At 44.1% G+C, this 12,832-nt stretch overlaps 1 protein-coding gene across 2 annotated transcripts in view; it reads left to right on the plus strand.

Moving 5' to 3' along the window:
* The window catches only part of Smarcb1 (SWI/SNF related BAF chromatin remodeling complex subunit B1), a 32,655-nt gene that overhangs the window by 882 nt on the left and 18,941 nt on the right, over positions 1-12,832 (plus strand). Inside the window, exons 2-5 of one of the 2 annotated variants that reach the window (XM_005334471.5) lie at positions 3,020-3,158; positions 4,914-5,043; positions 8,138-8,275; positions 10,643-10,770. In XM_005334471.5, coding sequence (XP_005334528.1) covers positions 3,020-3,158; positions 4,914-5,043; positions 8,138-8,275; positions 10,643-10,770 — 535 coding nt within the window. The remainder of the gene's footprint in view (positions 1-3,019; positions 3,159-4,913; positions 5,044-8,137; positions 8,276-10,642; positions 10,771-12,832) is intronic. The other variant, XM_005334472.5, reaches the window with a different exon arrangement.

Genomic DNA, 12,832 nt, shown 5'->3' on the forward strand with positions numbered 1-12,832 from the left:
AGCAATTGATACGTTGGTTATCTGTGACCTGATCCTGAATTATTACAAGGGAAAAATCTTAAGGATTCTTTAATCCTTAACTAGAAGTGGCAGGGCTTTGTTGAATCAGCTGGACGACTGACTTTAGGAAAACCCTACAAATGGCCCATCAGTGGGGGTTTGTACTGAGTATATACATATTTTTTGCATCTAGTGCTGTTCTTTTAGTTCTCACAGCAGTCTTCAGCTATTTGATTTTCCTTTAAAAAAATTAAAATGGGGGCCTTCCCATGTTGCTCTGGCTGGCCTAGAGCTCAATATCCTTCTGCCTCAGCCATCACAGTAGCTAGGATTAGATATGCAGTACGATGCCCACCTCTTTATATTCTTTTTTGTTTTTAAATTGTAGATAAAAAAATTCATATGAGCAAATATCAAGCAGTAGAGTCTCTTGTGTAAGGAGGTAAGTGCCAACTCTGGAGAGCTAAAGTCATTACAGAATGCCGAGGATTACCTCTCCTTGCAGTGGTTTTCAGTATCATACACCAACATTTCATTCATGTTGTTAACTTTTTATTTTTTTGACAATTGAACAGTGTGATGAATGAAGCCTCATACTGGTCACACCAAGGTTTTTAGGACACCCCCATGATTCCTGTTGTTGCTGTATCAAGTTATTGTTGTCTCTTCAGAACTTTAGTATTTCCACTTTTCACCAGTTTTTTAATAAAACAAAAAGAGCAGGATGCAATAAACTTTACATGTTGTCACTTTAAATGCTGTTGTTCCAGGAAGAATGTTCTGAGGACATGGAGTCATGTCTGTCCATCTCCCACGGCTTAGAATGGTCCTCAGCAGGGAGTAGGTATCTGTATAAATGCAGGGTGTAAAAGGCAGTTGAGGAGTTTCAGTGTGTGATATTGGGCAGGTTGTTTTAAAGAAACCTATACCTGATCTAATGAATGAAAAAGGAATCTGTTTGGCCTGGACTCTGAGAGGATGGTACCTTTTTTGGGTATCAGGGATTGAACCCAGGGACGCTTAACCACTGAGCTATATCTTCAGTCCTTTTTATATTTTTATGTTGAGACAGGGTCTTGCTAAATTGCTTAGGGCCTGAGCCACCTCACTTGGCAGAGGGTAGTACTTTTGAAAGGAAAGTTCTCATTTTTTTTGATGGAGCAATTGAGAAGCAGCACGTGGCAAGGTGGGAAGAAAACCACTAGAGGCTTAGGTTCAGCCCTTCCTTCTATCTTTGGTGATCCAACCTAGGGCTTTGTGCATGCTAAGCACATGCTCTACCACCAAGCTCTGTCCTCAGCTGATATCTTCGTTCTCACATGTATAATGAAATGTTTAGACTAGATGGTCTCTAAGAATCAACCCCAAATGCATTTTAGGTTTTAGAAGGCTGACTTCAGGCTTCTCATTTAGCCCCTTCCCACCTGGTCTTTTCTGTTAAGTGAGAATAATCATCCTGAGACCCAAATGGAGAGGCGGTTTACTCTCTTGGACCCACTTAACAGTCACCAGGTCTTTGGAGTTGAGGGAAGGGTTTAGGTAATAGCACTATTTTCCAGTAGATCCTGCAATATTAGTCCGTCACCTTGGAAAACAGGCATTATATTCAGAGTGGTAGGCTGGCCAGAGCAATACAGATAGTGCCTCTGTGTGACATTGTGGAGCTGTCATCAAAGAGTATCTGCAGTCACTATGAGTATGTGTCACTGTTTTCCCACCTTCTGTAGGCAGCTAGATATACCAAGCCAGAAGCATAGAGCTAAGAGAACTCTAAGAAATCTCAAGTCCAGCATCTTCGTTTTACATTTAAGGATCCTGAATCCAGAGACGGCAAAGCCTGGTTCAGGGCAAAGCCAGGAAGGCAAACCTCAGTATCTTAAGTTTTGAAGGGACCTTGGAAGGTGTGTAGGGTCTGAGAATCCTGCAGAACTTTCAAGGCAATCATGGTAGCCAGTATTGTCAACATATTTTCAAAAATCGAATGGAAACTATACTTTTACCCTTGGATGGTAACAATACGCATGCCAGATAGCAACAAGATGTCTGTGTTCTCTGTCTGGCACTGAGGGACTCACTGTGTCTTTGTCTTTCTCTTATGATGTTTAGGAGCCTTGGTAGTTGATCTTCCCTTTATGAAACATGGAGATATGCACTTTTACTAAATAAATATATACTATTCTGGGTAGATAGAATGGGAGAAATATAGAAGTACACCTTTGTAGGGCAAGTTCAGAGTTGCTAAGCATATAATTCTAGGATGCAGTTGAAACTAGCACCTGGTACCCCATCTGTGGCTGTCTTCTACAATGTGACTCTGAAGCAACTGTTTCTGAAAAGTTGAGACTATGGGGTATCTTTATACAAACTTTAGGACTAGCTTTCTTTTCATGAAAAAAGTTACTTTCTATATAGTACAAACTGAAGCTATTGTTTGGGGAAGTAATGATTTATGTGGCAGCCTGGTGATTGTCAATAAGTGATTTTTAACTCTTTGGAAAATTCTTTTGGTACCCTCAGTTTGGGCTTTGTTACTAAACAAAGCAACCCAGGCCATGGGGAAATTACCATGCAGCTGTCTAAAATTAAAAGACTTTTCAGTGTTTATTACATCATAAAAATATCAAAGTCTGCTTCTTAAGATAAAAGAAGGTCAAAGAAGCTTTGCATTTATGGAAAGTGCCAGAGATCCTTATTCTAAAATCAAATCACCATGAGTTTCTTGCTAAACTCTGGGGTCTTCTTACTAAGCTCTGGGGGCCTCCCTTGTAGACATCTGGTCAGACCCTTCGGAACTTGATTCTGTTGTCAGAATGCACAGATGCAGGCCAGATGTGCACTGCTGTTGAACCCTTGATGTCAGCAGAATGTGTTTTATTGCTGCTGAAAGCCTGGCGCCTGGGGTCCACCTGAAGGCCTGTTTGTTGGACACTCAATCCAACAGATCATATACATACCAGGACCCTCCCCTTCTACATGGAGATGTGACCCTCATAATGAGCCTTCTTGCTTTACCTCATAGGTGGGAAACTACCTCCGTATGTTCCGAGGTTCTCTATACAAGAGATACCCCTCACTCTGGAGGCGACTAGCCACTGTGGAAGAGAGGAAGAAAATAGTTGCATCGTCACATGGTAAAAAAACAAAACCTAACACTAAGGGTGCGTCTTCACGAGGGTTTGTAAACCTGTTTCAAAACCACTCGCTTATGTCATGAAGATAAAACGTTTTCACTCCAGTGTCTTCACTGCAGCCTTGACCTTAGCCAAGCAGGAGCATCCCAGGGGCAGGGCTGCCCTGTAAGCACACATGCAGCTCAGGTGAGAGTGCAGCTCAGAGAGCTATTGGTTATCCATTGTCAGGTATTTTCAGCTGGGCCAGTGGGGGTTGAGGACCAGGGCTGGGACAGTAGCAGGTGCTGTGAAGACATGTTGGTCTCAAAACGTTTTAGGAATGCTGCGATGCTCTGTCATCTGCCGTGGGCGTATTGCCATAGTCATCCTCCATGCAGCCCTAGTGGCGGGTGGTGGCCCCAGCCCCCACTCCCCTCTGAGGCTTTCACTGCTTGCCTCCCAGAGCACATCCATCCCATAGCACTTCATTCCCCCAACAGCCAGTGTGCTAAGCTCATGTGCATGTCCCTGCTCATTGTGGCCTGCCATGTGCCTATTGCTTACTAGGTGAGCTGCCTGACACTAGTGAAAGTAGCATGCTTCAGGCCATGGCAGCTCTGTGTAGGGCAAATATGCTCTTTAGCCATTCTGAGGGCTCCATTGGAAGTCATATCCACAGGGACACTGGATGCAGTGTGCCATGTGACAAAACTGCTTCCTGTTTGGCAATGGTGCCTTGTAGAGAGCTGCCCTGAGTCTGAGTATGTGCATGTGTGTGTGTGTCCACATGTGAGAGGCGCGCACATGTGTGTGTGTGTGTGTGTGTGTGTGTGTGTGTTGCTTTGCAGTCTGTCTTGTGTGTGTGTGTGTGTGTGTGTGTGTGTGTGTGTGTGTGTGTGTTGCTTTGCAGTCTGTCTTGTTTGGTTGCATCTGTAAGTACTGCTGTGGTTTTGCCCGCTGTGGGCAAACTCAGGGTTCTTTTAACGCAGGAGCCGGAGCTGCTTTATATTTGCTGTTATAACATTTCCACTCATTTGCTTAAAATGGTTTTTCCTCTGTGTTCCTTCTGCCCCAAGTGGAGCATCAGTCACTACTGCAGTGACTTCCTAGCTTTGCTTTTCCCTCCGCAAGTCCCTGGTGAAATCTTGGTGATGCTTCTGCCTTGTGCTTTGGACATACCTTCTCTATAACCAATTGATTCCAGGAGAAACCAGACTGGGCCCGCATACAGGTAGCAGCTCTTGACCAAGGTTCCCTGGAAGAGCTAGAGGTCAAGTTGCCTAGAATCTCTCCTGTTTTCCAGATAGCATGACAACACTTGCTTGGGCACAGAAATTTTGGTGTGAAGCAGCTCTTCCCAACTCTGTGGGCTCTTGTTTTAAAAGAAAAGTGTTCTTCATCTTTCACTCCATCTCCTCACCTTGCTTTGTTTTGTGAATTGTGGTGGTGTTAGACCTCTTCCCACTGGGGTGTTATTCTGGAGCCTTCCTGAGTCCCTGAGCTATATTGTAGCCCTTAGTGCTGCAGCTGCCCCAAGTGCTTCCTTTGCCCCTGAGCTAGTGCTCTGGAGAAAATTAGTCTAAATCAATCCCAGTGGAGGCTTTACTCAGTATGACTTCTAAAAAAAGCCCTCCATCCAGATTACCCGTTTGGAAGAGGCCAGTGTTCAGCAGTAGTAAGTTTGACACTTTGCTTTTCCCACCTCCTGCATGTGAGGACCTTGATGTGCTGTCTCCAATTGGCTGGCTGCTGTTTACTGCCACTGCCAGCAGGATGACCACAACGGTGTCTTTCCACTTACAGATCATGGATATACCACTCTGGCCACCAGCGTGACTCTGTTAAAAGCCTCAGAGGTGGAAGAGATCCTAGATGGCAATGATGAAAAGTACAAGGCTGTGTCAATCAGCACAGAGCCCCCCACGTACCTCAGGTAATGTACTCCTGACCCAGGTGTACTCCAGGGATACCTGCAGGGATTCTTCTCATACTCAAGAACAGGTTGGGGTGGAGTTGAACTGAAATGTCTTTCACCACTTTATCCACTGAGCATACAATTATCTAAGTTTTTTCTTTGTCTCTGGATTTCCTAAGAAGCATAGGCTAACTCTTGAATTCTGTAGAGTGGTCAGGAGTGCCTTGAACATGGGATTCATTTGTCAGAAAAACAGTGGCTCAGATAAACTCACAAAGAAACAATATATTTGAATGTTTAAAAACTTAGAATCTTTTCAGAGACAATTAAAAAGGCCGTGTAATTAGAAATTTTGTATGTTGTATTTAGTCTATACATCCAGATTTATTTAAAAAATTTTTTTTTGGTGGTGATGCTGGGATTGAAACCAAGGCCTTTGAGCATATGTTCTACCATGAACTCCCAGCCTCCAATAGATAAATACAGGATGGTTCAGACCTGGAAATACAAGAGGTACATAAACACTGGAAGACTGTTTGTCCTCATGTTTAATATTATTTTTTTGAGTGCTGAGAATTGAATCCAGGCCTTTGTTCAGGCTAGGCACATGCTCTCAGTTATACCTTCATACATTCACTGTAATTTAAAAAATTCAAATAAAAAAAAAACAAAACAAAGAATTGGGGCAGGTTTGATAGAGCTGGCCACACTTTCATTCTGGAGATAGCTCTAAAGATAAGTATAATCTTTTTATAAAGTGTTAAAACATCAAACTTTTTTTTTTTTTTTTTTTTTTTTTGCTGGTTCATTAGTTTCTCCCTGGGAGTTGTCCTAGGGAAATAATTTAAAAGAATAAAATGAATACATAAACCCATTATATGTACAGAGATGTTTTTTGAAGAGTAATGAATAATAATGGAGACTATGGAGCCTTTCAGTGTCCAGCCTTAGGAAGGCCAGGTATTAGAAACTGCAGCCACTTGAATGGACTAGAACGTGACCTTTCCGAGTCATGATTAAATAGACTCTTCAGCCATCTTAGAAGTGGCTCACTTGAGTGAGACATGCAGAATACAAGATTGTATCTACTTATTTTATGTTTTCTTCTCTCAAGAAAAAATGTGCTTATATAAACAAAAGCAAAGAACACTAGGGGGAAAAGGATTATTGTTCAGAATTGTATGGTTGTGGAAAATCATTTCTTTGTAGATTTTCTCTCAACTCTGCTATTGAATTGTTTTTGATTCTCCCCAAGAAAAGTGGCATGCATCCAGTCTGGCTAGTTTTGTAGACGTGTGCTCGGCAGATTCTTATTCCCTCAAGGGATGTGGTAGGAACATAAAGATGGCTAGACTTTACCAGAAAGTCATAGAAGGAAATTATGTACATATGGACAGCACTTTTAAGTTTGCACAAGTCAGCTGGAAACCTTTTATGGAGTGTAAACAGAGTCTTGATGATCATGTCATCTGAGGACCAGCTGAGTGAGTAGAATCCTCTTAGCCTGGAGGTCAAGATAAACAGGGGTAAGAGATGTCAGAGGTTCAAGGCAAGCAGCTTTGACTGGTTCCACACTATTCGGTCAGCCTGACAAGGGGCCCCACCCCATCACTGGACAGTTTGGCAGAGGCGGAATGCCCCCTCCTGGGGCCTCTGGAAAGATCTTGCATGAGGAGAAAGGTAGGAGTTCATGACTTAGATTCTTGCATTCTGTGTATGACTAAGTCTGTTTTTTATATTTGTTATGTCTGTGATGTGTAACATCATTTGCATTGTCTAGTTAAGCTGACTGGGTACTGTAAATTTCTCCCTGCTGCCACCCACACTCAAGGGGTGATCCCAAACCTCAGCATTGGGAGTATAAGTGGCCACAGCTTTAGGGAAAAAACCCAACAGTTAAAGGACCCAGGGCCGAGGCAGGCCTGGCTACTGTCTTTGCCCTTCACCACCCACGGGAAGGAAAAAGGCTTATGTATTACTTTCCCCAGATTGCTCCTTGAGAATGTTGTCAAGTGGTTGTCACCACTTTTTCTGAACAGAAAGTTATTGCAGGAGTCATTTGTGCAGATATAAAGGTGTTAGTAGGGATATAAAGGTGAATGACAAACTCATTGCTCTCTTGTTGCTCACCTTTTTGCCAGGGAAGATGAATACACAAAGAACCTGAGTGCTCTTATCTGTCCAGAACTTCAGTGTAAAACAGTTTTGGGAATTTTCTCAGTCATAAAAGTACCTGGAATTCAGAGAAAAGAATGAGTCCTTCATGGGACATGGGTTATTTAAATTACATTGGATGTCACTTTGTAAAAGGTGTTCACCAATCCATCTTTTCACCTCCACTGCTCTGGAAGCTCAGAAGCCAGAAGACTTGCCAAGTTCATCTCAGGATGCCTGGCATGTCTTAAGTCATGGTCTGTTGGGCATGGTGGCACAAGTCTGAGGTGCCACTTACTTGGAAGACTGAGGCAGGAGGCCAAGGTGGAAGGATCTTTTGAGCCTGGGAGGGCCAGCTGTGCTATATGAGTGAGGCTGTCTTTAAAAAAAAAAAAAAAAAATCACAGTCTAATGATATCTCTCCCTTTTTACCCTGAGGACTTTTAGCCATGTGCTGGGTAAGTCAGTGTCTCACAAAACTCTTGAGACCTTGTGATGGGGTATCTCTGTCCAGCCTCTACCACTCCTTTGAAAGCTCATAGAGCTGTTATCCCTACTGCTACTGCACTTTTCCTTAAACACCCTTTCCTCCCCACAATGAACCCCTCCATGACTCAGTGTTTAAAGCTCCGCTGCAGCATCCACTTCTCTGGAAAATGTTCATTCCCATAATTAAGGACATGCTTCTGTGGCAGCCAAGCCTAGCATGTAGCCATAGCTATGGGTTAGCACCAACTCATGCTCTGGACCATGTCTAATACTCTTTTGCACCCTTCCCCACTGTACAATGTTAGTGAGAGCCTGAGGAACAGAGCCCTGTAGAGTCAGGGTGTACAGACATCCTTCATAGGCGGGAGCCTAGCAGCAGTGTAGCAGGTGTCCACGAGTAGAGGACTGGTGAACAGAATTAGTCTCCTAGTCTTACAGGGCTGGGGTGCTTTTTCCTTTGTCTCTCCAGGGAACAGAAGGCCAAGAGGAACAGCCAGTGGGTGCCCACCCTGCCCAACAGCTCCCATCATCTGGATGCTGTGCCATGTTCCACCACAATCAACAGGAACCGCATGGGCCGGGACAAGAAGAGAACTTTCCCCCTTTGGTGAGGAAATGCTGCCATGTAGATTCCATGTCTGTTCCTCAGCGACTTTCAGTCCCCTTTCCAGAGAATACTATGCTGTGACATTGTGTTTTTCCCATCATGCTACATTGCTGCCTCCTCCTCCTTGAGAGATTATTTTTCCCTGACTCCCAGGACTTGTCCCTGGCTTTCCTCAGTCTCCCTGGCTCTGCCTGTTTTGATTCTTTCACTTTTTTCCTCCTCATTTCTCCAGTATCTCAGGCATCTTCCCAGGAGTTCAGTCCTTTCCTCTGCCCTCCGTTTTTTACGAGCTGGCCACTGCCAGTCTGTTGTCCACGTGACTCTCACTATATCAGTTCCCTGTGACTGCTAGAACTAACCACCATTAACTGGGTGATTTAAAGCAGCACAGGTTCTATTCTTTTGCAGTTCTGTAAGCCAAGAATCTAAAATCATTTCACTAGGCCAAAATCAAGGTTTGGGCAGAGCTGTGTTCCCTTTGGAGATTCTAGCGGCAAATCTGTTCCTCGTCTCTTCTGGCTCTGGTGGTGATCATTTCTTGGCTTATGGCCACATCACTTCAGTCCTTGCCTCCTTGGTCACATGGCCTCTCCCTTTGTGTGTGTGAAAGGTCCCTCTGTTTCTTCTTAGAAGGACACTGATATAATATAGGACCCAGTTGGATAATCTCTCAGGGTCCTTCACTTAGTCACATTTGCAGTCTCCTTTTTTGGGCCCACATGAGGTAATGGTCACAGGTTTTAGAGATTAGAACATAGATATCTTGGGGAACATTTTGCAGGCTTCTATCCCCATTTTTGGAGTCTGAGGCCCAGACTTCCCTGACCACCACCCTTATGTCCTTAGCCAGGCACTTGGTAACTGCAAACTTCTCTATGTGAGATTTGGTGTTCATCTTTCCCCTTGCTCAGGACAAAAGCCTTGCATTCTTTCTCATCTCCTTCCTTTTTCTCACACCACAAGTCTAGTCTTTTTGCAGTTTATTGCACAAACCCCTGAGTTTCTGGAATTGGGCCACCCTTGGCCAGCTTCCTCTCAGGTCTCATGGGAATTTGCAGCAGCCTCTCCTTTTCTCCTCATTTTGCATTTTGAACTCTGCAGTCAGCATGGGCCTCTGCTTGGACAAATTTTATTGCAGCTCAAAGAATCCTCCAGACTCCCAATTACACTCAGAGCAGAGGCATGAGTTCACCACCACCAGCCAGGCCAGCAGAGGCCTGGTCTGGTAGTGGTGCTACTGTGCTGTGCTCTGCATCACTCACCCTGCCTCAGAACCATCGACCTCCTTGTTGCTCTCAAATGGCCCAGGACTGTGCCTTGCACTTCATTCTGCTGGAGCTCACTTTTAGTAGCATCTGCAAGGCTCATCCTTACCCCACTCATCCTCCCTTTTCCCCCATTCCCTTCTTTTTTCTTTCTTTCCTACCTTCCTTCACTTCTCCCTCCCTTCCTCTCCCTTCCCATTTCATACTTGAGTGTCATCTCCCCCTTGCAAGTGGGCACTCCTCTCTCCAGCATTCCTACCCGTTTCCTGTCTGTGTTCCCCCAGAGCACTCATCCCTTGCAATTGGGAGTGTTTTCCTCATTGGTCTGTCATCTGTTTCCCTAGCTCTCTGAAGGCAGTTTACAGTCTGATAGGAAGAAGACAACTGAGGCTTCTGATCTATCCTGTCACCAACATGCCTGCACTGTCTTTTCCCTCTTTATCTTCCTAAAATACATCAGTTTCTTGCTCAGAATCTTCCTGGAACTCCCTCAGGGCAAGAGCCAGATTTCGCATCCTGAGATGGAGAACTGTCATCACTTTGACACCCATCAGCTTTGTGGTGTTCTCCAGTACTACTTTCCCATGTGATCTCTCTCTATTTCAGCAGTCTGTTTGCTGCTCCCTTTGCAGTTCATCCATTTTCCTGTCTCTTGGCCTTTCCTTGGGTATTTCCTCTTCTGGAAATGCCCTTCTTCTTTCCCATAGTTTTCTTTTAATGTTCTATTTGGGGCTTAAATATTCCATTAGAGTACATTTAGACCTTGTTCCACTTTCAGAGTCAGCAGCTTCCTGTCCCTTCCCTGTGCATCCATGAAGTGTGCATCTCTACCCTGTTGCAGCATTATCTGCAGACAAGCGGATACTTGTCATTTATGGCCCCTCCAGTCCCTATTCGATTCTGGCCTTGGGACCTCTGCTGGACTCACTCATCTGTGCTGCCTCAGTGTTAAGTGAAGGTCCTTATAAGAAGTGGTCTTACCCCTCTAACCTATTTACAATGAGCCAACAGTACAGAGGAAAGCAAAAACTCACATGCTTGGGGCCACAGGCACAGGGATGCATAGTTTCCTGGCTGACTGCTGTTGCCATTTCACTTTCAGCTTTGATGATCACGACCCAGCAGTAATCCATGAGAATGCATCCCAGCCTGAGGTACTGGTGCCCATCCGGCTGGACATGGAGATCGATGGGCAGAAGTTGCGGGATGCTTTTACTTGGAACATGAATGGTATGTGGGTGGTTGATTTGGGCAGGACCTTATGTGCAAATAACTCCTTTTCCCACCATTTGCTGTCTGGTGGATTTTGGACCTGACATTCAGAGCATTGGGGCATAGTTCTTAAGGGTGTGGACTCTGAGTTCATCCTGGTTCTGCCACAGTACCCTATTCTTGTGGGCTAGTCATGTGTCTTAGGCTGTTTTCTGTTGCTATAACAAACTACCTGAGAGTGGGTAATTTATAAAGAAAAAGAGATTTACTTTGGCTCATGGTTCTGGAGGCTGGTGTGTCTGAGATCAGGCAATTATAACCTGTCAGCTCCTAGTGAGTGCCTCATGCTGTTTCAACTCATGGCAGTACAAGGGGAGGTGTGTGAAAGAGACAAAGCAAGGGGTGGACTTGCTTTAAAACAATCCACTCTTGTAGTAATTAAACCAATCCCACAATGGTCAGAACTCACTGGAAAAAGCCATTCATCCGTTGGTAAGATCTCTAACTCTGTGACCCAAGCACCCTCCACTAGGCCCCACCTACCAACCCTACCGCATTGAGGACTAAGCCTCAAAGTGAGTTTTGGTGAGCATAAACCATATTCAAATTGTAGCAGTATATGAGCTTCAAGCTCCTTCACCAGGTGAGCTTGAGTAGTTAAAGGGCCCTGGCAGGGCAGACTGCCAGTCCCCAAATGACAAAGATGCTGCTCAAACAGGGTTTAGACACCTGGCCCTTCCCATACCTTCCCTTCATCCCTGTTTACCACCCTCTTTCACAAAGCACATGTGTGTTCTCATGCCTCTCTCCTCACCTCTTCAGACATCTTTAAGTTGTGGGCAGATGCTAGCTTTTCTTGAGGTTCTGCTATTTCAACAAAACTCTTGGTATAATATAGACAGGTTAAGAGGAAATATGCCCTAGAGTGGTTAGGGTGCTTCTCCCATTTGAGAAGGAGGATTCTGTATGTGTTTACTTTCTTCTTTATATTTTTTCTAAATTTGTCAAGACTTTTTTGTTGTTTCCTTGTGATGCTGGGGACTAAACCTGGGACCTCATGCATGCTAGGAAAATGTTCTACCACTGAGCTAAATCCCAACCCTTCTGTTAGATGTTTTAAAATAATCATATTACATATATTCAGACAAGAAGCGGTAACATTTTTTAAGTGGATAAAAGTTTAAAATTACCAGGATCTCATTATTAATATTTTTAGTTTTGCCTTTTCTTTTTTGGTCATTTCTGCATACATGTATTAATATAGTTGTAATTACAGCATAAGTATTGGAATTTTCAGGGTTTTTTTTTTCCCATTTATAAAGACCTTCCTTGTTTCTTTCATCTTCTTAATTGGTGCAGAATTTTCTGTTGAGTTGAAGTGTCTTATTTTCCTGGAACTCCCCTGTTATAGATGTTTCCATGGCAGATAGCATATTCATTTATGACATTTCTCTCCCAGAGGGGATTTCCTAAGGAGAATGAGAGAGGTTGTTGCTATGTGGCTGTCATGAGCTTTCTGGAAGGATCAGGCTGCTTCCTTCTGTCATTCCCAGACATTTGGCATTCCAGATCTGAGTTCAAGGGCCTTTACTCAGTTCTGGGAATAAGTCTTACAGGCCAAGTTTCAATCTTCTAAAGCCCATAGATTATCTAGCGAGAGGGAGGACATTGGCAAGGGGTTCCAGGAGATTGTATTATAGATGGTGCAGGTACATATCACTGATGAGTCCCCTGCATAGGGCTAAGGCAGACGATGAGTACTAGGCCACTGCTGGTGCTACACAACATCTGTTCCCTGCTTATCTCAGCTGGCCTTTGTCATAGTTTATATTAGCTTCCCATTACTATAATAAAACTGAGGTAATCAACTTATAAAGAGATAAGATTTATTTTGGCTCACAGTTTTAGAGGTTTCAGTGCATAATTGGTTGACCCTGTTGCTTTGGGCCCATGGTTGCACAACATTACATGATAGAGCAAAAGCCATTCACCTTGTGACAGGGAAGCAAAAGATAAAGGACAATCCACTTTGAGGTCATACCCCTAGCAATCTAAAAACCTCCCATTGCCCCCTACCCTG

Source organism: Ictidomys tridecemlineatus, chromosome 2 (assembly GCF_052094955.1).
Source record: "Ictidomys tridecemlineatus isolate mIctTri1 chromosome 2, mIctTri1.hap1, whole genome shotgun sequence".
Lineage (NCBI taxonomy): Eukaryota > Metazoa > Chordata > Mammalia > Rodentia > Sciuridae > Ictidomys > Ictidomys tridecemlineatus.